This window comes from Ixodes scapularis, unplaced genomic scaffold, assembly GCF_016920785.2.
Source record: "Ixodes scapularis isolate PalLabHiFi unplaced genomic scaffold, ASM1692078v2 PGA_scaffold10__122_contigs__length_95168666, whole genome shotgun sequence".
Taxonomy (NCBI): Eukaryota; Metazoa; Arthropoda; class Arachnida; order Ixodida; family Ixodidae; genus Ixodes; species Ixodes scapularis.
This window is the reverse complement of record NW_024609836.1, coordinates 57,153,467-57,178,707: the sequence shown is the minus strand read 5'-3', so window position 1 is coordinate 57,178,707 and position 25,241 is coordinate 57,153,467. Positions and strand designations below refer to the sequence as shown.

Sequence of the window (25,241 nt, the reverse complement as noted above, 5' to 3'; positions counted from 1 at the left end):
ACCTGTGCTTGGGGTCTGCTTAAATCGGGGAGGTTGCAGAACCTACGTTTAAAGTTGCCAGGAACAATTCAAGAAACAGGTTTAGAAGCAGACGTCGAGATTCCAACATGAGGCCCATTCTGCTGATCGCCTTCCTCCTTCTGGCTTTGGTCACTTGAGAGTATACTGTGCATTTAATTACAGTGAAGTATGCATCTGAAGACTGAAGCGTGTATAAAATATTTCTGTGGCTGGTACAATGACTCAGCATTATATCAAAGGCTTTGCAATTAGACCCGTATTTTTTCAATTTGACTACATTGCGACCTGTGTAAGGAACAAGGTTTCATGATCATCTAGAGATCGATTTCATAGGATGGCGAGAACGCCGTGGCACAGAAAAATGTTCCAAAAAGATTAATTTCATGCTGTTGCGTATTTACAGGTTCATCAGCCTTGACCATACGACTACCTTCCGAAATGTAAGGTGCTTCAACCGGCATACTTAACGTAGTGTATGGCAAAATACTTCCGCATCGTCACACCCCAGAAGAGAGGATAATCGGATAGAGATGGAAGCAGATAATGAATACAGCTTTCCTTTAGGAAGAGCGTATCCCAATCACCCAACGCTTTATATCCTACAGTGGGAGCAAGTAAAGCAACTGTGTTGCATGTATGTTTATACAGCCGGAAGTTAGTCAATCGAATTGGCGTCTGGTGTCTCAGTTGTAGGTGAGAAATTGAGCCAGTGCAGTACATTTACTAGTTTGGGGTCCTTAACGTGCATCAAGCAGTAGTGACACACGACCGCACTCAGGTACGATGCTCTTCCAGATCGAAACGGGCATGGGTGGAGATTGAACACAGGAAGGGGTGGAGATTGAACACAGGATCACTGGGTTCTGCTGCTCGAGATTTCGCTCCGCGTGCTCTGAGCGGGTGAATAAGTGTGTGCTAAATAAATATCAGCCACGGCATCGTATCGCGCTGCAGACCGAGCAGTAAAGGCAGTAGCCAAACGACCTATGAGACGTCAGCTCTGAACGTTCTTAGCTCCAAAGCGGTTATATAGCTCTACTATTCAACAATCGTTGAACAACCCTATGCCAGCGTGCGCCTCCCGCCCCCCCCCCCCCCCCCCTTATTTCAGTTATTTATTTTTTTTTTTTCAACTCGCTGCGGTCACAAGAGCCGAGCAAGTCGCCGCCCGGCCCAGTCCGTCCGGCCACTCTGCAGGGGAGGCACCACGCCGGCCGTAGGAGACGGAACCCACGTTCTGGATCTTATGAGGCTTTTATTAAGTTTATTCTCTCTCTCTTCCCGCCCGCCTCCTCATCTCGCGCCTGAGAGCGAAGACATTGCTCGAAGTCGTAATGATATCCATTCGTCTTGCCGCAGCTCCTGTCCGTGTCAGCGCGTGCGTCCCCTTCCAGCCGGCGACACGATGACGGCGCAGCTTTGCTCCGGTTTACGGACCGCGAGCTACCATCCGCCACGCGCTCGTCGACCACAGTGTTGCCCGCTGGGATCAAGATCACAGAGGACCTCGCTCGTGCTATGCCATCAACAGCGACATCAACGGAAGCGCCTACAAAGGGACCCCCCCGGCTACAGCGCGCCAGTGGGCATGGAAGCTTTGCAGCGATGAGGTGGCTTATGTTTTTCGTCTTGCCGCAGGTTAGTAGTCGTAAACCTTGCCACTGTTTTAGGTCTAATTATGTTTGCCTAGTTGTGCTTCCATGCCCCGGAGCTTTTATTGAATCTTTTAGAGCGTGTATCGAATCTTTCAGAGCTTTGTTGCTTTTGTTGTCTGGGGATGTAGAGAAGAACCCAGGCCCTATGAGCAAGCAACAAGAGGATGAATTCCTTGCGCTTGTGCAGACGGTCGCGAAACTTCAGAGTAGCCTTGCTCTTCTGCAACAAGAGGTAAACCTACTAACACAGAAAAACATAGAAAGCGAAAAATCTGCTTCCGCTCTAGAAGAACGCGTTATCAACCTAACAACTGAACTCGACTTACTAAAGCAGAAGGAAATCGGTAACGTCACACCTACCGAACCTCAGCTTACTACAGCTCTAAACGAACTTTCGCAGCTGAAAACTCGTTGTGACGACGCGGAGGGCAGATCCCGTCGTAACAACCTTCTATTTTTTGGCGTCACTGACACCGATAGGGAAACGTGGGCCCAGTCCGAGGGCTTGGTAACCGGCCTGTGTTCCAGTAACCTAGGCGTGAATATCGAATCAAGCAAAATTGAAAGAGCGCACCGCTTGGGAGCGTTCAATCCACAGAAATGTCGCCCTATAATTGTGAAGTTTTCATCATTTAAGGATAAAGAGGGCATTCTTTCGTCGGCATTTAAGCTCAAGGGAACACGTGTAGCCATCAGTGAAGATTTTCCCATTTCTGTCCGACTTGCGCGCCGTCACCTTCTTGATTTTGCCAAGCCTAAAGGCACGACTTACAAGCTGCGTCACGATAAGCTGTTTTTAGATAATAAGTGTTATGTATATGACGCCGCTCTTGGTGCCGTGAAGGAAAAAAGTGCATAGCAATGCCAGCGTTCATTTCGTTTTTCGTCACCCAATCAACCTGCAAAACGCCGTGATATCAGTAACAAACCTTCTTATCATTCTATTTTATTTACTAATATTAGAAGCTTGATACCAAAAAGAGATGATGTGATTTCCTTGGTTGAGGCATGCAACGCAGATTTCCTTGTGCTTACCAAGACGTGGCTAAGCCCCGATATATCCGATACTGAACTTTTTCCTTTGTGTCCAAACTTTCGTGTGTATAGGTGTGATAGATCCGCTAGGAGGGGGGGTGGTGTGCTTTTAGCTATAAATAATCACATTCCGTCCCGGGTTATACCAATTCTTACTGACTTAGAAGTTGTATTTGTGTACGTCGCTACGACGCCCCCCGTAATAGTGGCTGTGTGCTATAGACCGCCAGATAGTGATAAAGAATTTGTTAACAAGCTATATAAGTGTATTTCTGAAATCACCACTAAATACCCTAACGCCTTTGTTACTCTCTTTGGTGATTTCAATTACCCGAACGTTGACTGGTCTGCCCTCTCTTCTAGTTGCGCATTGTCTCAAGAATTTATAGACTTTTGTTTAGATTTCAACTTTACAAATGTTATCACTCAGCCTACTAGGATTACTAATCACTGTAGCAATATACTCGACTTGTGCTTAAGCCAAGACCCATCACTCTTCAGTAACATCACATACTTACCCGGCATTAGTGACCATCTCGTCATCGATTTAACTCTCTCTCTCTCTGCTCCTCGTAGATCACATTACTGCAAATTCATTCGCAATTACGCGAAAGCTGATCACGCATCAATCAACTCGAACCTCGAAGATTTTTATCCTACTTTCTCAGTTAACTTCTGGGAAAGAACGGTTAATGAAAACTGGACTCTATTCAAAGATAAAATGATCTATCTAATCGAACGCTTTATTCCGCTGACCCGTATTATATCTGACAACACTAACCCTTGGTACAATAAAAATATTCATAGTCAATCGAATAGGAAAAAAAGACTCTATAAGCGGACTAAGGCTGTCAACACTACGGCTTCTTGGAACGCCTACTACGAATGCGCTAGGGCTTATAAATCAGCAATAAATCACGCCAAAACCAAATTCTATAGTATCGACCTCCCCAACATACTAACCACGAAACCAAAGAAGTTTTGAAAAATAATCAATCCAGCACTTTCACTTCCTTTGCAATTTGTAGATGACGACGGACTTCCGCTTTCTGATAAACACGGCGCTCTTGCTATTAACAATTTCTTCTGCTCCATCTTTACTAACGAGGACTTACTAAATATTCCCGACTCGTGCCAATCCATTCACCCCCTCATGGATCCTATCGTAATTGACCGTACTGGAGTACTTAAGGCTATAGATCAACTAAAGGTGTCCTCCAGCTCCGGAGATGACCAAATTAACTCTAAGGTATTAATAAACACTAAACACATTTCTTCCACTTTCCTCTGCAACATATTCTCTCAATCTCTTAATCTCTCTGAAGTACCATCAGACTGGAAAGTTGCTAACGTCATACCCGTTCATAAAACAGGCGATCGCCAACTAATCAGCAACTATCGTCCCATCTCGCTCACCAGCGTTTCATGCAAACTCTTGGAGCACATTCTCTATTCTAACATAATAAATTTCCTAGACTCTCATAACCTCCCTTTTAAGCACCAGCACGGATTTCGCAAGTCCTACTCATGCGAAACTCAGCTAACAGCATTTCTAACTGACGTTTACTCAAATTTCGATTCCAATGTTCAAACTGACGCCATCTTTATTGACTTCTCCAAAGCATTTGACAGGGTCCCTCATCAACGTCTTTTAATGAAGCTAAGAAATATTAATCTTCACCCCTCAGTAGTCAATTGGATTTCTGAATTCCTTACTAATCGCACACAGTACACTTCTATTAACAATATAAAATCTACCACAAGCGCAGTAACGTCTGGCGTCCCTCAGGGAAGCGTTCTTGGCCCCCTTCTTTTTTTAATCTACATTAATGATCTCCATCATTGCATCACTTCTGAAGTACGTTTGTTCGCCGATGACTGTGTCATATATAGACCCATTCATTCATGCCACGATCAGCTAACCTTGCAAAACGATCTCCAACTTATAATTCAGTGGTGTCATAAATGGCAAATGGCTTTAAACTATAATAAATGTAAATCGCCATCTTTTTCCCGCAATTCACATGTTCTATCCTCCTCTTACCACTTTTCTGGCATCCCAGTAACTGCTTGTTCATCGTATAAATATCTAGGAATTCATCTGACATCTGACCTGTCATGGACCACTCATGTAACAACTGTCATCGCCGATGCTAACCGCACTCTCGGATTTCTTCGCCGTAACCTCAGACAAGCTACATCCCCCGTAAAACAACTAGCTTATACTACCTTGGTCAGAACTAAACTAGAATTCGCGTCTTCATTATGGTCACCGTGGCAGGCATACCTAACTAACAACCTGGAATCCGTTCAAAGCAGGGCCCTCCGTTTTATTTATTCCGACTATTCCCCATACGCAAGCATATCAGGAATTCGCCAATCAGCTAACCTTGACACTCTTTCTCACCGCCGCAGGGTGTCTCGTCTTTCTCTTCATCGGATCTTTTATTACAACAGTAATCTCAGACAAAGTTTGGTATCACCTCCTTACCGCATTTTCCCTCGTCTCGACCATTCTTGTAAACTCCGTCCGATTTCATCGTCAACCGTCACTCACCAAATGTCTACTCTACCATTGGCCATTGACGACTGGAACTCACTGCCTGACGTAATTGTTACCTTATCTGATACTAAGAAATTTTCTGCAGCCATTAGCTTATTTTTTCTAACCCATAACTAGATTACAGCCGGTTTTTGTAGATAAATTGTTTTGTTACTTGTTTGTTTTTTAAGTGTTCACTCCCTTGTGTAATGCCCCCTGGGCCTTCAAGGAATAATAAATGATGATGATGATGATGATTGCGGGGAGATCTCTAGGCAGGGGACTCCGTCTATTCGTTTTCCTGTCAATGTGGGGGTTTCGAGGAGGTTAGCCGTTCAAGATGCAAGCAACTAAGCAAACCGGCGCTCTCGTTAATGCCCGCTCGAAGGGTGTTTCACTTTTTAATTAGGTACGATTCTCTTTGCTCCCTCTCACGTGCTGTACTGGATCCAGATTGAAGTATAGTTGCAAATATTTTGTTTATGCGGTGTTGATCGAGACGCATAAGTGTGGAAAGCGGGATATTAGGGATTGTGTGTTAAGGTGGGACTTGTGATTGTTACGTCTTAGACAAAAGGGGAGATCTAAATGCTCGATATAGTGCAGGTTGCATACCCGGCAGTGCAACAGATAGACTACAATAGCTGTGTTATAGTTATAATTTCTATCTATCTTAAAGGTGAAGTACGAATGTGTAGTTCTTGCTTCCTCGGATTCTGTCATATGGCTGCACACTTTGCACCGCGGCCCATGGCGTGGCCGAGATCCGAGGAACTCCTTAAATGTGGCTTTGGACCGTAGCAGTATATCTTTAAAGTTTTGTCCTCAACGATAGACGACCATTGGCGCCTGCGGAAAGACAGATTGAAGGCGTTGGTTTATTGAGAGAATATTCAAATGTTTGCGTAGGATGTTGTTGACGCTGATGAGAATAGTTTCGTGGGTTAGCGATACATTATATTGATTATTCTCCGAGTTTCGAACCCCCCTTTTTTTTTGTTGATGGCTGTCGTGAGGTCTAGTCTACTAACTAGCCTTTTCTAAAGCACGCCTGGCGGAAATTTTTGCCTATTAAGTGCTGTCATTAGAGTACCTGTGTTTTGTTTGAAGTCTTGCTCGCTGCTGGATATCGGTTTGTCCCTATGCGCCTTAGAATAGGGCATACCATTTTTGCAGTAGTGGGAGTGGCAGCTATTGCAACTAAGGTATTTTTGGCTGTCCGTGGGTTTTCTGCAGAGTTCAGTGGAAAGTTTCTTATCCTAAATATCGACGGTAACGTCCGAAAAACAAATTGCCTGCTGCGATACGTTGTGGTTGGAAAGACTAGAAGAATGAGCCCAACTGTATTCAGAAATAAATCTGTTAAATTAGACCTCTGTGCCTGCCCCTATCATCAACAAATGTCAATATACCTCTTATAGAAATGTTAGACGATCTGCGAGGAATCGACTCTCTAGTCAGCCATGTTATTGGGGCCATTTTTGTGCCCATGGCGGTCCTGCTAATTTGTACGTAATGTTAATCTCCGAATTTAAAATGGTTGCATTCAAGCACGGGTCGTAATGATTTGGTTAAGTACTGAAAATCGAGAACCAAAGAATTATCCGCTCCAGGTACAGCTGCCATGCCGTCAACATGCGGAATGATGATGTACAGCGCAGTGACGTCTAATGTTACTAGAAATGAATCTGCGAGAATGGTTACCTGGGATACATTCTGGAGGAAATGGTTCGTGTCCCTCAAAAATGGCGCAAAGGTTGGTGAGATAACCACCGATGTCGAGGAAGCTGGGTTGGCTCTGTCCATAGCAACAAAAATGGCATGCAGCAACAACAAGACCGAGGGGAAAATCGTGACTCGAAATGGCTTAACGAAATTCGGTGCGCGCTGCATTGCTCTTCAGGCTGTGTTGCACGAACAGTTGTTCACGTGACTTTGTCGTTACTATCATATCAGTGTGTTGCCTACATCGTTCTGAATACCACTTACGCAACCGCGTGAACCAGGCATTGCGTATTCTACAACGTTCATCGGCGGGGTAGAAGGAGAGTAGGTTAGTCCTTCCATCGTTTCTCTGAAGACGACCAAGCCGCTGGAAGCTTGCTTGCGCAAACACAGCCGCCAACAAACTAAGCAGGTTTTGAACGTAATAATAGGGGCAAACCATTTTGAAGCCGCTTGCGGTTGAACTGGCATATGGCACGGCATAACCTGCTGACAGGCGCCATATTTGTCGGGAGTGGCGTCCCTAGTCCTAATTCAGACAATATATTTTTCAGCGACAAAGTGCTGTGCGACGAGTACGGGATCTGCCTTGATTTATACGGTAATGAACCTCAGGCCCGAATTGGTAAGTAAAGGCACTAGCATCCCTGACATATATAGTTTTGACCATATTGTTTTGACATGTGGTAACGTACAAGATAATGGAGAATGTTTTTGTTGTAGAGAGAAACTGGCAGGAAAGTTACCGTGCCATCATGAGGCAGGTGCAGATCTGGAGACAATCGGCATGATGGGGGCCGGTAGGCAAACAGACGATCAAAACAAAAGTCCCCGAGTTCTCTTTAATGCAGAACATAAAGAAAGTAAATCAAGACGAACAATGGGAGGATCCAAACCAATCACGAAGCTCCGAATACGACTAGATCCGAAAAATGTGATGTGTGGAGGAACAATAAGTTTACCTTTGATTAAAAGAACGATACAAAATAAGTATGCTCGTTTTTTACTTTAAAGAAGCGAAACGTACACCTGACGCGAATACTTTTAGCTGCACTTTGAATATTTGGAGTATGGTTCTAATATCACTTAAATGCACCTTGTGTTTTAGCAGCGCAGTCCGGGCGTCGACCCGTTCCGACAACTTAGAGATGAACATACAAAAAAATATATGTGCAGCGTGCACCCAAACATTATACAGAATGTACCCCCGCCCCCCCCCCCCCCCCCCCCGTCCCCTCTCCTTCCAAAAATAAATAAAATAAAGTGTTTCTTTTTCCGTAAAAATAAAACACGCATCATCGAACGCTCATTGTCTGCCGAAATGTAGCGCTAGAGATTTGAACCAGACGACAAAGTTTCAGAACTAACCGTCATCACACTCAAAAGTTAAAACTGATCTTCCGAATTTTTCAACGTAAAAATGGAGCCCCTTTTCGTCCGTTTTCGGTAACTGTCGCAATAGAACTCCATCTGTTCGAGAGCTCTGTCTTCCGCCTGGCCTCGTTGACAATGTCAAAAATAATTAATACATTTTGATAAAGATAACGGTTAGTGCTGAAACTTTGACATTTGGCTCGCGCCTGTAGCGCCACTTTTGGGGGAATAACGAACGTTCCGTGATGCGTAAATATTTTTGCGACAGGAAAAAAAAACCTTGTATATTCCTTTTGGAGACAAGCTGTAGTTTCACGAAGGAACGTATTTGTGCTTTAAGTGTACTTCGTGAAATGTTTAGTAATAATACGACATCAGTATCCTATGTGTATGACGTTTTACCGAAGAACGTGAGCACAGCTAATGCCGGAGATGAGGAAACACTTTTTCTGTCTTAACAAACACACAAACACGCAAAGACGACGAGCGCCATGACGACGCACTTTCGTCGCGGCTTGATTGGCTCGAACGGATCGTGGAGTCGACTGCGCTCGGTAAAATAAGGTATAGCTTGCTCTTTGGGTGAAAACATTTGTTTTATTATAATTGCTCTTTATTAGTGCTGCCACACATTTGTAGGAGACGTTGCTTAATTTTATGTAAGTTTCCGTTCAGCCTACAGCTCTTGTATATGCTACGGTTTTTTTTTTTTAATTTTTAGTATATGTTACGGTTTTTCTGTAGTGTGGAAGCTTCAACATCTCCCGTCTCCTTTGTCTTTTTACCTACCTCAAAGCAAGGAGACCTACTGTGAAAATGTGAGTATACTCTGCATCGGAGGAATAAATAATGTTCGAGATGTGGGACAGCAACATAAGAAGAGAGGCTTACGCAAGCGTTTCGGTAGCCGTAGGAACGCAACTTTGAAATATGCGTTCGGGTGATTACGCCACTCTCGAATCTGGCAGAAGTCTAGCAATGCTCTCCCGTGGTATGCGGGCAAAACCTGAAGGAGACGAGAAGACGTCAGAAAGGCCGAGCTCTGCCTGGAACCATTAGTGGACAGGACCAGAAACAGCTGCCTTTATCTCCACTGTACACGTCCAACACGCGCGAATGCGAAGGCAAAAAGCCGCAGGCGCCTGCGTTCTACGCGTTCGACGAATGCAGTGGAGACAAAGGCTCGAGTCTACCCCCTAATCGTTCCAAGCAGAGATCGGCGTTTCGAAGTTAGTTTATGTCCGCATTAATGGGCTCTCACTTCAAGCTACAGAGTCTAGAGCGCGTGTCCGACCGGTGTGTTTACTGCGCACCAAAAAAAGTTAGGCCTAAATTTCCGCCCAATGACGTCATAGAGGTTTCTTGTTGCCGCCGACTGTAATCCTTGGAGGCGTTACGGCAGTAGTGGTGGTGGCTGTGGCAGACGTCCCTTCAGCCGCAGGTGGCTCTCCATCTTAACACTTTAAGGAAGCTTCGGCAGCCAGGAGTCGGGACGCTGCGACGCGCAGCTTTCGTGTCCGTGTCTCACTGGCATTGCAGACGACGATAAGACGGTGGTGAAATTGCAGCTTGTTGGTACTTTATGCGGGTATTTCTAGAACCAACCACCAGGATCGCGACATCCAACTGCATGACCCTTCGGCTTTTGTGACGTCATTTGTTGCCACTTCAGGATCACTTTCGGTACATGGAGGGAATGGGAAGCTAAACAAATCATTAGGACATACATTACTAGTCAACGTAGTTAAAAGTAGAGCGATCGAAGGCAACCCCCCAACTGGACAAACTCACATAAAAGGAAAACAACCTCGAAATCAGTGTTGCCATTTCCGACACTTTAGTTTACCACAAATGGGAGAAGCATTTATTTAAAATATAAAACATGAATGCTTCAGTTAAGAGTTACAGATCAAAGCCTCGGTAATAGGATAAGAAACCACTGCAATGAAATTTTTTTTCTCGAGGGCCTAGATGGGACACGTATATTAAAAATGTCTAAGTCAAAAATATTTTTTTTTGCGCAATATTTACATTGCTAGACGCAATTTAGGTGCAGAAGGTGGAAGGTACAGCTGGCTAAGCCCCGAACCGTGCCTACAAGGTGCTTACATCTTTCCTTAACTGGAGAGATGATTCACCTGTGGAAGGTTTGATGCAAATTTGTATTTCCGTGCATTTATAGTATTATTTTATTCGACTATTTTCTATGTTTAAGAAAAATTATCTCCATAGGGCCGGTTGCACCAACGTCGCTTAGCGCAAAGCGGAGCTTAGCCGGGAACTTAAGCTTAGTTTCGGTTTCGTTCGGTTGCACCAAACTCGCTTATCGCTAAACCTAGCACTAAACTACGCTTAACTTAAGCGCCCAACATTGGGCGCTTTGCTTCTGGTTGTTTCTTAATCCTGGATTAAAAACATGGCGGCTGGTTTGTCACGGTCGACGCGGTGGACGAAATTGGTTGTGCAAAGTGTTTTAGGCTACATCAGCGTGAAAGTTTCGACAAAATGACTTTCGATTGTGACAAGGATGCAAAATATTGTCGCGTGAAGTGTTGATCGACCCCTGTTTTCAAGTTGGCTCTCCACTTTCAGGGCGTGTTAGCCCTAACCGAGAAACGTACGGAGCTGTGGGGCTCACGTCTGTATTCCCGTTGGTTCTTCTGTCAACGAGCTTATTCGTATGTACTTACTAATTTTCGCATAGCTGTAACGCATTGTTATTTACCACCTTGTTTATTTACACTTGCAGCGCGTATCCTTCAATCTGATCAGCGCGTTGAATAGTGGCAGTACATGATCTCGGCGATCAGCTGATTGTCGACACCTCTGCCGTTTCCATTAGATTGCGGCGCTTTTAATTAATAAAACAGCGAAAATTCAATTTCTTTCGTTTTCTGAGTTTTGAGACAATCTTCAGTGAATTTTCCTTATCTCGCGAGTAGAATCTTGGCTTCAGAAAACTGTATCGTTCCATAACTGTAACTTTTTTGGTGATCGCATTTTTTTTATATACTTTGCTTTATATCTTTCATTCGTTTGCCGAGAACGGGATGCTGTTGTTTCCGAGTTGTGCTCTGTGATGGTGTTTTCCCTTTACTTTTGTCGTTTGTTGTCATTGTGACGATGGTTGAGACTATATACCGGAACACGTTTTCAATAAAATTCAGTTGAAAGTTGCGCCTTGTTCTGTCCTCCGTAACTTTTTTTGGTGATCGCGATTTTTTAGGAATATTTTGCTTCATATCTTTCATTCGTGGCGACGACAAATCGTAACGACTACTATGTTAGATTCGTTCATTGCTGTATCGGGGCAGGCTGGGGCAGGTGACGCGAAGAGACGACCGTTCTTATCGGCGCGATGTGATGTACTAGTGGGAGTTTTTTTTGTTCTGAACTCGACAGTGTGAAACTGATGTCCGTTTGAGGCTGCAGCGGATGTTCAACGACGGTACAGTGCACTTCTGTCACCTTGCTGATAGCAACGAGTACCGTCGATGCAAGGTCTCGTGACCTGACCTCTCGACGACTTCTATTCGACGATTTCCGGGCATTTTCGCAGCTGCCGTGGCGAGTTCGTCACTGTTTTGAACTTCATCGGTCTCAGGCTTGACTTGGTTTTAGTAGTCATCTTACCTGCCTACTTATATCCATGATGTTTTGTCTTCAGCGATGTAGTGAGTAGAGTGTCCTTCTCGCGTTCGGTGAGTTTTGGGGCCCCCGATGGCTCCTTCGCCTCAAAATGTGAGCACGAAAACTACTACCACTGTCAAAATATCCTGTTATCAACCGATATTAAACACACAATCACAGATGTAAAGAACATTCGTGTTTATTTGAAGCTTTGACTTCTGTTATTGAAAGTTAAACGAAAAAATGATTGAATTTGGAGACCTCTAATTTGTTACTCACCGAAGAAATACAGCGAAAAGCAGACGCCGACGACGACTACTACGGCAGTTTTTCTTTTTTTTTTTTTTGTTGTTTTGTTTACATCACGTGATTCCTCTCCGCCAATCGTATTCGTCGCTCTGAGCGTTCCCTAGTTTGCTCTGTTTGTCCCTAGATTCCCTACGCAAATCCAGCGTTTAGCTAGGGGCGCGTCTGTAAAGCCGGCTTAACGTTGGTGCAACCGGAATTTAAACCCGTGCTTACCTAAGCTCGGTTTAGGGCGCTAAGCCGGCTTAGGAAAGCGCCGCTTTGGGTTAAGATAAGCGACGTTGGTGCAACCGGCCCATAGAGTCATTATTGTTATCAAAGATATCACGATTTTGCCGTTCCATATGGGATTCAAACGATAACAAAACATGGCTGTCGGCGATTGCGGTGCGCTCAACGAGTGTGGTCCGTTGACCTCGTTTATTTTTATGAGTGCGGATTGTTCTGCGTTCAGCGAGGTGTTTACAGGAAGATCTCAACCAACCTAGTTTGCAGAAAACAACTTTCACAAGCAGGCGGCTTCCGAAGCGCTGTGCGAGTGCTCGTTTTCGTAGCCGAACTAGCAGAAGCTTAGCGTCAAATGTCAACTATGATGCTCGATATCGCTTGATTTGTTCGTTAGCGCGTGTTGATTCCGAATACAAATGTCGGTTTCCGTAAAAGTGGCCCCGCTGCTTTGTGAACTGTGCAAAAGTTATGATTGCAAGCATGGCTCTAATACCGGAAAGATGCCTACACAGGCAAAAAATTTGCGAGCCATTCGACTAGATGCAATCGGGAGTTCGTACCGGATCAAGTTTGTCCATGTAGTTTCCTGCCATTACACTTCGAAAAGGAAGTTATTCAATGCACCTGACCTAACAAGGCGAATATTTTTACGTCGCGTTTTAACTCTGCGTCATGACGCTCACTCACTTTGCTCGCTGATGACATGTGCAAAAATATAACAAAAAACAAATAAAGCTGGAAGGACTGCATATTTATTTAGTTGATTTTCGTTTGTTCTCTCGGTCGCTTATCGGCGCACATCGCTAGAGGGTGACAGACGCTTGTATCAGGCCGCAGCTCGTGCAGGATGGAACGCTAGAACGCCGCTTTCATGGTGGCGTCTTCTCAGCGTTGTACAAGTGTTTAGACGAGGGCGATTAGCAGACGAACGAAAGTTAAGGACACCGACGGGCAGCTCTCGCGGCCTCGTCTCGCGGGCATTGCAGACGACGACAGACGGTGGTGAAATACCAGACGATGCCGGAGGCTACCCCGTGTCTGCTCGCACGACTTGCAGGCGGTGTCAGACGCCAGACTAGACGCACCGGATGTCGCGAAAGGGCGACACCGGGCTCGTTAGCGCATTCGGTCGAGCCGCCAAGCCAGTCCAGTATTCAAGGGCGGGACCAATGATTTGTGGGCGGGGCTTAGAGAGGGCCATGATTAGCCTCCAAAAATGCCTTTGTTTCTAATTGCAGCGTTCCTTTGAAGTACATTTAATCAGACAGCGATAGCTAAAAGGGTGAAGAACATATTCCAAAACAATAATTCCTGCTGCAATAAACCCAATTGAAACAATAAACAAATGTACAAACAATTTTTCATCTTTACTGTAAAAGGATTAAGCCATTTGAAAATTTTCATTTTCAGTTGTAACTTGAGATTGAAGCAAGCTGGCTACTTGGTATTTAAAAAAAAAATTACCACTCAACATTATCGTTCCGGTGCATTAGAGTGTGGGAGCACCAAAATTGATTTTTTAGATGTCACTTTTGGTTGGGTTTGCTCGATACTATCAATAAAAAGAAGCAAGCGCCTTTCTCCCCCGACGTCATCGTCTGGATTCGCCCCAAGAGGAAAATACGATGAAGCTTGACGGGAGTTGCCTCAAAGCAGCAGACCCGTTCGTTTTGGCTTCCCGGTATGCAAGCATTGTGAAGGGTGCCCCAAAGAGCACGACGCTAGTACCGGGTAACGCCAAGACGCACCCGTCTATCGTTTGGCGGCGGCTCCCGAAAAGCTTTAGAGTGTGTGCCGCTTGGCGGGCGCAGGGGATCTACAAACGATGACGTCATGAGCAGGCCTTTCTTTCAATGTGGCCATGGTTTGGTCACTTGGGCCCAGGCTGTAGACAGGTCATGGAGGTAGGAAGCTTCAGGAGGCGACACGAGGCCACAACAGGTGACGCCAGAAATGTGGAAGCATACGCACCCAACGATGACCAAAATTAAGAGACGCTGTTAACCGAAAAGGAGATCTGACTCAACAGCTGTTTTGGTCACCCCCTGGGGCGCGTCCCTCCACACTACTGGCTTCATTTCTGGTGGCCTCATGTCGCCTCCTGAGGCTTTCTACCTCCATGGTTAGAAGGTTGCAATTCTTTGTCCAGAAAACTTTATATCAAATTTAATTATAGTAGAAACCAAAAGTACGGTTTCAATTAGAAACGTTTTTTGGGGGTATCATAAAAAAACACTAAATCAGCGTACTTTGCAAAAATATAAGGCACCCGCAAGCTAAACAATAAAAAAAAAAGTAAATTTGGTCGCTTTGTTTTAAGTTTCCATCAACTACACTAAAACGCGCCGCGCCGGCGGTCGTGCTCCCCCGTGCCTGAAGCGCGCAACCAACGTACGCCGCCGCATTGTTCGAATGAAGGATGAGAGCCCGAAATTCGAACCTTATTCTTGCATTGCCATTTGAACAGCTCTTCGTTTGATGTCGCCGGTTCAAGCAACACTTCCATATTTTCTACGAGGGAGGCGAGGCGGTAGTGACGCACTTTGGTCAACGGGAGCATCACTGCTGACGCTTTCATTGGAAACCGAAACTTTAAAACGCGTTCAGATGGAATGTTTTCTTTAAAACATAATCTGCTTTATCAGCCAATTTTCATGGAGTTCTGAAAAGTTTGGCTGTCTCTAACGGCTGACTGTAACGGCCGATTCCAGCAGTCAGTTGTAACGAAAATCTGGCACCAAAAAGCCTTCCGCGCTAAGGGAACCACATAACAGGACTTCAGTCTTCCGGTAGGAGGTAAACTCACTACCTTTAGATTGTGGTCTAAGTGCTTTGCCAACTGAGCTATCCATGGTCGGTGGTACGGGCCACGCAAAAGCGAGCGCATTCGAGCGCTGCGTGAAGGCGTGGTCGGGCGCCTCGCGGCCTTTCCTATCATGCAGGGCCATCTCACGGAATGTCAGACATGAAAGCGAACCTCCGATGAGTGGTGCCTTTCAGACGCCCTTCTCTTCTTCACTAGAAGGTCTATGGCCCATTCTGTGCTTACCAGTCTTGGTCACCAATGTAAAGTTTGTATATTTTTTAGGGCCTAACACACATAGAGTGACATATATTTTGTAAGGTGCGCTGAGGTCGTGGTTTTAGATGCTGCCCAGGATGTTTCAAATACCGTAGTGACGCGAGCACCCTTAACCAAACATTACTGCAACTGAGGTCCGCCTTAGACACAGGTAACTATATATGTACACTAGTTCGCACTAGTTGCCAACCACATTTAAGGGTAACTGCGATTTAGGGCGGCTGAGGTCACACTTAACCGCAGGTGTGACTTCAGTCAAACTACTCTTCGCCTAAAGCTGCCCATGTAACCAGGGTATAAATCAAACCATGGCATTCCGCTTACCAAATAGGAGGTTAAAATTACTCAAATTTAAGTAGAAACCAAAATGTTCACCATTGTCATTAATTTTCCTCATTCTCAGTGCAATGCGTACTTTTCGGAGGAGCGATTTCGCTAGCGTTCTGTGAAACACCCTGTATACTAAATGACATGTTAGGACAGGTGAGACTTATTCTAATGTACGAACAACCCTTTTGATTGAAGCTTCAACGTGATTTTAAAAGCGGTCGTCAAGAATCTAGCGGGACCCCTAACTGCGGCGCTGATAGACAAGTTTTTGCCGGGACGTCAATAAACCTTCTCACTTGAAGATGACCATGATTCCGGGTGTGTTGCCCTCGGAGAAACCTCTCTCAACGTCATCAAGAACAACAACCATAAAAAGTTGCACACCAAACAAAACAATCACTTCTTTCCTTTCGATATCTCTCAATATCTTACCACATTCGAGACCAGTGGCGAGGCAAAAGAGGGAGGGGGAAGAGGCAGCTGAACCTGTTTTCTTTTAAAGTCACCGACAGCTTCAGGACCGTAGGGCGTCGCTCATAATGTTCACAATCCTTGCATCCTGAGCGGTGATTCGGCGGTTTCATCGGCTAATGCAGCATTCTCATTGGCTGATGAGCAATGATCAGATTAGATGGATTCGCCACGCACTAGCACTGAGTTTCTTAATATGTCCGTGGGGCTAAGAAATCTGGTGCATATTACACGAAATGCTTGGGAGAATCAATCGCTTGGCAAAATGACGAAGTTTAAGACGTAAGTGTAGACCAAACATTGAGCCTGTGCTGTGGCACTCAGCATGACGTTTCACGTGAATACTTGGTGCTTCCTTTCACAACGCAAACTGCTTAAATATATATATATATATATTTTTTGCCTAGGTATAGTTTTGTTTTTGCCAAAGTTGTTAGAGTAGCATGGACAAAAAATGACCATGGCTCCACGCATACTTGTGTTAGAGGGCCTAGATCAAAGGCAGCTCGGTCTATCTCAAGCAATGGACAGCATTTGCAATTTAATGGCGGACGCCTCCTGCGGAGATCGGTCGCCACTCCGCGTGCGCCACGTTTACGGGCGGCGAGGAGGAAAGTGGGCGGAAAGGCGGAAACGTTCGCAGACGGTAGTCGCTTTTGCCACCTCCTCGCAGCTCGTGTTGCGTCCACGTGATTCCGATCGTCCAGTTGGAACCTCTGTGTAATACAGGCTCTCTAAGTTCCGTCAGCGTGACCAGCACCGGCCATAATAATCCAGACCTTCGTACGTCCTCCCCTTCCGACATAGAACGGCGCCACGGTCGAATAGCTCCGAGTCAGCAATTAGACCCGAGCTCGATGGCGAGCACCCTACGACGCGTTGATTCGACAGGAGGCCCAGCCGAAAGTGACGCAGCTCTCGTGAACAGTCTGTGTCTTCGCTCGACCTCGCTGATATGAAGCGAAAAGTATGGAGCACGGGCTTGCATTATCTTAAGTACTGTTGGTGCAACAAGGCTGATCAGCGTTTTGCTTCAACTACAACTTCAGACGCTTTCGGCTTCCGACTCGAAGTTGGAATGAAGAATCAGCGAACGGCGCCCTAATAAAACTATGGCCCGGTAAAGTTTGTAAGCGTGTACGACTATAGCCAAAGACAACTTGAAAAATGTACAATGTGGTGAGTCCCAAAAATGTTCTAGATGTAATATCGATGGAGTTAAAACACTAGATTAAAAGAGAGAGAGAGAGATTGAAAGAGAAAACATCTTGAGATATAGAAAATAATGTCCATCAATAATCACGAATAGACGTCAGCCAGTCTGCCCACAATCAACCAATAAAAAGTAGGTTATATTTAGCGCAGCAGGATCCAAACTGGTCGTAGCACGACAAGGATTGAGATCATTGCTAAATAACTGAAGGAAACTTCCGAGGCAATAACTAACTTCATTGTTATAATCAAGAAACATCAGTGGACACAGAGATTTTGAATAAACCGGCCAAGAGAAATGGTAAAGATGCGTTATCAACGTTCTGCCAGATCGGGTTCCAGTGTTCCAGTGGTAAAAAAAGACTTCATACAATTGAACTTAAAATATTATCTAAGCGCTTTCTCTTGTCTGTATCATAATTATAACTAATTGCCGCCACCACCAATTATAAAGACTATTATTATTATTATTATTATAAATTAGGAGCTCGAGTCATCTGAGCAAAGTAAAGAAACTTTCAAGCTGTCCCGCCTCGACAACGAGATTGAGACTCCTAAAACAATATGCAGCCTATCTGCAAAAGAACACGTATACGACGATCAGGAAGCAGAAGATAAATACTCACAAAACTCCCCCCCCCCCCCCCGGCTTTTTCCTACTAGCACAAGATAGGGCAAAAAACCCAAAATAACTGGTAGCTCGACAAGGAAGTCCGCAGTAGGGAGACACTGTGACAAGCACCTCTAACCTACTTTAGAGAACGGGCATTCGATGTGCTTTACTGTTGCATATACTCACTATCGGCTTAAAGTGAAAGCAGCAAACCCTACATATGACACTAAGGGTGTCACATATAGGGTTCGGTGTTTGCCTGAGGAAAACGTAAAAAAAGAAAAAAAAAAGGCTTAACTCCTATGGAAACGCAGCGAAGCCCCCTGTCTTCAACCATAGGGCGTCCTACGGTTTGCCACAGGCTTGGCCACAAAACTTAGATATGGCCAAATCGGATCGTGTGCTCAACCTGCGGAATTAGCCTCTCACCCACTCGACATCGACCCCGCCAAGAGACCAGGATGCCCCCAATCTACTCCCTACTGCCATGGTTGGAAGAAGAAGGGTCAACTCCATACAGACCGCAAGTTCCCAAGGTGGTTGGAAACAAACAAACGAATACGGGAAGACTCACAAATTCAAACAGCAGCAGCGACTCAAACAGCCACCTGAGATCGAAGAGAGAATAATCAAGACTCCGAAACCGCCGAGCGGAGAACCATGGAGTATAACAAGGTAAAGGAAAAACTCCAGACATCTCCACCGAACCCTAATGAAGGGTAACACATACAAGAGCTCCGCAACTTGTGCAGTTTTTGCAAGGCAGAACTTGAAAGGCTTAGAGCCAAAGTCCAGTCCGTACAAGAGGAAATCAAAAAGTACAAAGAATCGGCCAACCGGCAAAAGCCACTAGAAACCGGACTTCCCAACTAGAAATGATCATTGTCCTGCAGTGGAACTGCCAGGGTCTCAGTAAACGGACGGTGGAGCTCCGAGTACGCTTTTTGGGATAAACCTGACAAACGTCCTGGCATGCTACTACTTCAGGAAAGGAACACAACAGCCACTGATCTTCATTGATACTAGGTATACTCCAGCCCTTCTATAACTTCCCAAAATCCCAGGTCAAACGATTTTCCCTCCAAAGGAAGCTACTGTACTCGTGAGGAGCGCCTCGCCCCAACACCAGGTCGATCTAACATCATACTGTGATGATGGGCAGGAAATTGTGACGTTGCGGTTCTCGGTCCAGCAGCAAAACGTAATCCTAGCGTCCATTGACTGCAGACCGCTCAAGTCCACAAAACAGCCAAGAACCCACTTATGAATCACCCATCTACGCGATCTATATCTCAAAAGAACAGCAACTCTATGGAGATTTTAGTCTCCACCACTCTATGTGAGGTCAAGACGAGGTGTACCCTGGCTAAAAGTCCCAGTGACGTGTGCAGTTCCGGAAGACGTGTGGGAGAGATGCTATATAAACGACTGTTCAAATAAAATATAGTATCTGCGTTTGAGACGTTTTGTGTGTTGTTCCCTTTCTCGTCCGTTGTCTCCGGTTTTAAAATATGTGTAACATCAACCAGCTCGCCTGCCTAACTCACTTTATCTTCACCCAAGATTACCCGGGAGCGGAAGACTGCCGGAAAGATGCAGATCTTCCGCGTAAACTTGGTAAACAAAAAGGGAACCAAAACAAGGCTGGTTTGTTCTAGGCAATCGGATACTATACCCGACCTCACTTGGACAACAAACCCGCACACTCAGCATCTTAAATGGAGACGCCTCTCAGACACGAGGGGTAGCGACCACTTCCCCGTTGGGCTCGAATTTCCACCAACATGGCGGATAAAAGACAAGATCAAGAAACGTACGACCAGCAGCGCACACTTGGAGAGATTCAGAGAAGCCTTGAACAGCGCAGAACTTGGAGACACGGGCTTCGAAGGCCGCCTCAACAGCGCTTTCAAAATTGCAACTATCAAAACAGACGTCGACGTAGATGCTCCAACACCCTATCCCCACCTTCTCAAGCTATGAGTCAAAAGACTGCAGCAGGTACAAAGATACCACAACGGACCGAAAGGCTACCAAACCAGACGCAACGTCAACAGGGCTAGGGTAGAAGCGAAGGTCTACGCAGAAAAACTTGACCAACGCCGATGGTATGAATACAGCGCATCGCTCTCCGAGAAAACAACGATAACGAAACTGTGGGCCACAAATCGCGCACTTCTTGGTAAGAAGAAATACAAGGGGGCGGCACTTACGCTTGCCCTCAAGCCCAGCAAGACATAGGAAAAACCCGCAGAAATGGCAGGGGACCTTTTTTTTTCTTTCAGCCCGATCTGTTGAATTGCCTTTCGCCATGCGACCACGAGCTCGTGGCTCCAGATTTTGGCTTGGACCGGCCCTTCACGCGGGGTGAGCTCGAAAACGCTCTGCTCAGCGGAAAGGCCCACACAGCCCCCGAACCCGACCGCATCACCATTACAATGCTGAAGAACCTCTCCTATCTCACCAAATCCGAGCTTTTGGACTGGATTAACGAGATTTGGGAAACCGGAATACTCGCCGAAAGCGGGATGCAATCTCTCGTGATCCCAATCCCCAAGCCAGGAGATGACAAGGGAAGCCTTTCCAACTACAGACCCACCTGCAAGATTATGTAACGCATAGTACTTGCAAGGCTATGATTGCTACTCGAATCTATAAGAGCTTTCCGCCCGGCCCAAACGGTATTTCGACCCGGCCTCAGCACCCAAAAGAGCGTAGCAGTCCTATCAGCGGGCATAATTTCAACCCTAACCACTCCACAATCAGAACTATCATCACAGTCGACGTCAAAAATGCTTTCGTGTCTGTACCGCACTCGTGAATCATACAGAAATCCCAGCGCTTAGGCATTACTGGGAGATTTTTAAGCTTTACTAGCTCTTTCCTCGAAGGATTTAGGTACGTTGCGGGGCCCACTGTAGTGTACCCAAGGCGAACCTCGTTTGTGTACAAGACTCCGTCCTCTCGCCAATTCTTTTCAACATCGCAATGGCGGCCCTAACTTGTGAACTCGGGAAAACTCCCAGGCTAGGCTTTAAGATATACGCCGAAAACGTATCAATATGGACCAAAAATGAAGACATCGAGAGGCAACAAGTCGCGCTCAAAACCGGCCTTGACACGATCGAAGCCCATTTTCACAAGGTCGACCTCCAAGCACCCACAGAGAAAAACTACGTCGCCGTAGCACCCAAACGACAGCGAGAAACAAAGATTGGCAACCAACTCTATCTCGTGCTCGCAGGCAAGAGAATTCAACCTTCTACATCTGACAGGATCATCGGGTTTATCATGGGGGAGACAGGAAAGGGGGGGATCTGGCTTCAAGAAACACTACAGCAAACGCCACAAACGCCATCAAAAGAATCTGTAGCGCCAAGGGCGGCGCAACGGACGAGATCACCAGACGAATGGTAAAGGCACTAGTAGTCGCCCAAGTCTGCTACGGAGCTCGACACTAGTGGCTCAACAAGGCACAGTGGCAAAAATAGGAGTCCCCAAACGGCCAAGTCATGAGGATCATCACGGGCCTTAATCGATTCACCCCACTCGGGGAACTGAGGAAGCACGCGCAGATTAACTCCCGTCATGATACCGTGGCCACCCGCACGGTGGCACATGGCGAAGGCCTCAAGCACTCCAAGTAAGGACGGGGAGTCCTCAAACTTCTGCGGCGCGCAACAGAAGGCCTTCCCGACATTGCTGAGCATCTCCCCGCTTGGGACGATCACATGGACACTACCGAAAATAAGCCGACTGCCCGAAAGAGCGACTCCCAACAGCAAGCACCCATCACAAAAGCGCACTTTAAAATGGTTGAAACCGGGACCGATCCCACTCACATCATGGCCGAATATAAAGACACACCCGCTAAAGACTACCCGGTGCCCCAAAAAACCGTGGCGGTCTCCTTTCCAGCTTTCGACTCCTTGGCCATGACTGCAGGAACCTCCACCAAAGAGGCCGAACTAACCGCGATTCAACTACGTAGCACGGCTGGCACTCCGTGCCAGCCGTGCTACGTACACTGGACTAAGATGGCCAACTTCGCCCGATACGCAACTCACGCAACTCGGAACTTTCACTATAGTTCAACCCTACACTCCGGAAACTCCACAACGACTTGGCAGCGGCAACGCTGTTATGAAAACATTGCGTAGCGGACAGGCAGGTTTTTCTGCTGTGTGCTTCTGCCTCTTTTGTGCTACTACGTTTGGCTGTTTCCTGTCATAGAGTGCCAAATAATGATTGCCGTGGTTTTGTATTTTCGCGTGTCACAAACACTGCCATGGCAGTGTTGTGCGTTGTTAACGAAGGTGGAATCGTCACCGATGTCATGTGCTTCCCCTACCAGTGGTGTAACAGCATGGTGAGATGATGTAAACCGTCGCAGGTTGGCATCCTGCTTTGCATTAAAGAAGTCAAGAAGACCTCCTGAGCGATTACGATGCAATCGACCGACCCGCGAGTAGTCATGTTGAAACACTGGTCTGAGTCGTAGCTTCAATCGTTCGTGCAAATGTAATTGTCGTCTGCTATGCCCTGTTGTCCCCTCCACGCGAGCGATTTCGCTCATGGGGAAGGGCTGAAGAGGCATGAAATATGACGGAAAGTACTATATTGATAGTTTCATACATGGCATTAAACTAAATCAAATACAACGACCGATGAGGTGATACGTAAATCTGGTTTCTGTTATAGCAGTGGCGTCGGAACAGAGGAGGAAAGGAAGAAGAAGTGACGCCCCCCCCCCCTCCTTATTGCGGCCGGCGCGCTTAAGCAAGCGGAGCCGGCCGCGATAATGACGAATCGCATGCCCGGAAGGGCGGAGCGACAACTTTACCGGCGCTCTTTCCTGTTTAGTTTCGGTTTGACGCCACTTATCAAAGTGACATTTCTCGACCCCGTAGCGCCTACTAGGAATTTTTAGGGGCGAAGCTCCTTAAGGGGTATTCACACGAGGGAGAAATGCCGGGGATTTCTCCCTCGTGTGAATACCCCTTTAGGGGCTAGCCGTGTCCGTACGTCTGACCGCCGTCGGGTGCACGTGCTCCTGCTCGTGAGCTCACGCGCTCACGTGCTCACGAGCACGTGAGCACGTGCTCTCGTGCTCGTGTAGGAAAAAAAACAACCGCATCTCCACGTGGTGAATGATGTTGATTGGAGAGAAGCTCTGGTGGTGCTTGTCTGCGTAGACGGTTAGGGTGCCTCAATGTATGAAGGCACACTATAGACGGTGAGCCGCAGCATGCCGAGCTTTTCGTTCGTTTTCATCCATGTCACAAAGAGAATGTGTGGTATGGAACGTGGTTTTATACGCATTTGAGCATTTGACCGCAGCGTGATGTGGATGAAAACAAACGAAAGGCTCGGCATGCTGCGGCTCACCGTCTGCGCAGACAAGCACCACCAGAGCTTCGCACCAATCAACATCATTCACCACGTGGAGATGCGGTTTTTTATCCAAATTTGACGACACGGCTAGACCATACTGTGGTCGATCTTCAATACTCTAAATACATTACGTGCCAAGTGAAAAATTAAAAGTTAGTTAAAACATCTTAGTTCATTAGCTGCCTAATTCCACTTTTTTTTCTAGAGGCCGCCATGGCTACTAACACTTCCCCAGGGCCCAAATTACTCTATCTCATATTCCTTTTTTTTTTTAATTTGGTGCAGCTAAAAAAAAACGCCCTCTATTTTTTAAGGATAAGGCAAGATCGGCGACAGACGCACTACGCCACCAAGAAAGACATCAAGAATATCAAAAACAACAGCAATTACAACATCAACATCATCTTCTACGACATCAACAACATCAACAGACGTCATTTCTAGTGGTGAGAAGAGCCCAGAACAGAGTTAAAAATAGACGTTTTTCGGTTTCTTTTGTTCTCAGTCACGTGGGTTCCGCATCTGGTACGCGGGACTAAAAAATATTAAAACATGTGAACCTTGCATATGCGAGAATATATAGGTGAGGCAGGTCCAGAATGTGAAATAATTACGTATTTTCCGTGAACACCTTCCAGAGGCATGGAGGGATTAAAATTATGCTTTAACGCATACCAGGAGTGACGACATTCAAGATAGTTGCGTGCTTGCGTGAACGGTGTATAACACCTGAGTCTCACTAGAGCGACAAACAAAAACAGCCGACACCGAGAAGCCTCAAGCACGTGCGGCATGCATGCGAAAGTATCTTTGGTAGACTTGCAGTCTCCCGGTTCGCGTGAAGTAAGAAAGAGTGATAGCATTGGTGAAGGCGAGCGGGTTGAACATGAATACATGAAATGAAAGTGGTTGTCCTGTGCTTGTCCTCTGTGTTTTATTCTTTCAATTTTATGTAGTGATAGCATGCCTTCCAAAAATACCTTCGTGTCGTTTCTGTAGATACTTGCTGCTTGACGGTGTCGGATGTTTCTGTTCTTCACTCCACTGGGACACGGCCATAACGAAAAGTATAACACAAAAGGTGGTGTAGGAAAGACGAATTTCAGAAACAAGCAAACACAGGAAAATTAATGGTTCCCAAATTTACGAAGTATGCTTTGTTCAACACGGGAACAGGCAGCAGACAACAGCTATTGTTTACAGGTTAACCCCAATTTTATGTCATTGCAACTTCACAGCACGGCCATAATAAATCTTTACTAAACTTGTCGCCGCAATTCAGCGGCGAGTCGTGAAAACGCAGACTCCCATATTTCACTCAGAACTACAAAATAAACGGAGCTCTAACATCAGGTGGTATACTGAAACAACAGGAGGCGAGAACACTTCGAAGAAGTCTGACGCCGGATTGTGGAAGTCCATTAGACCCAAGAACGGAAATTTGAATTTTGAATTGCATCAGAAAAGCTCAGAGAAATAAATGTCCGATCCTTCGTCGCGATGAAAACGTGACTAGGCAGTCATCGAATGTCTCGCAGCACAAAGGCCTAGCCTACTATATCGCAAAGAGATGAACGTGACGTTTTGAAAACTTTAAACCTTTAGGCTTCGCGTTTCAGGGAA

General features: G+C 46.0%; 1 protein-coding gene across 1 annotated transcript; it reads left to right on the top strand.

Moving 5' to 3' along the window:
- The first annotated feature begins 1,385 nt into the window (after positions 1-1,385).
- Positions 1,386-2,556, top strand: LOC115312902. Its single transcript, XM_029971847.4, has one exon. The coding sequence runs from the start codon at positions 1,540-1,542 to the stop codon at positions 2,533-2,535; it is 996 nt and encodes a 331-aa protein (XP_029827707.4). The 5' UTR covers positions 1,386-1,539; the 3' UTR covers positions 2,536-2,556.
- The last annotated feature ends 22,685 nt before the right edge of the window (positions 2,557-25,241 follow it).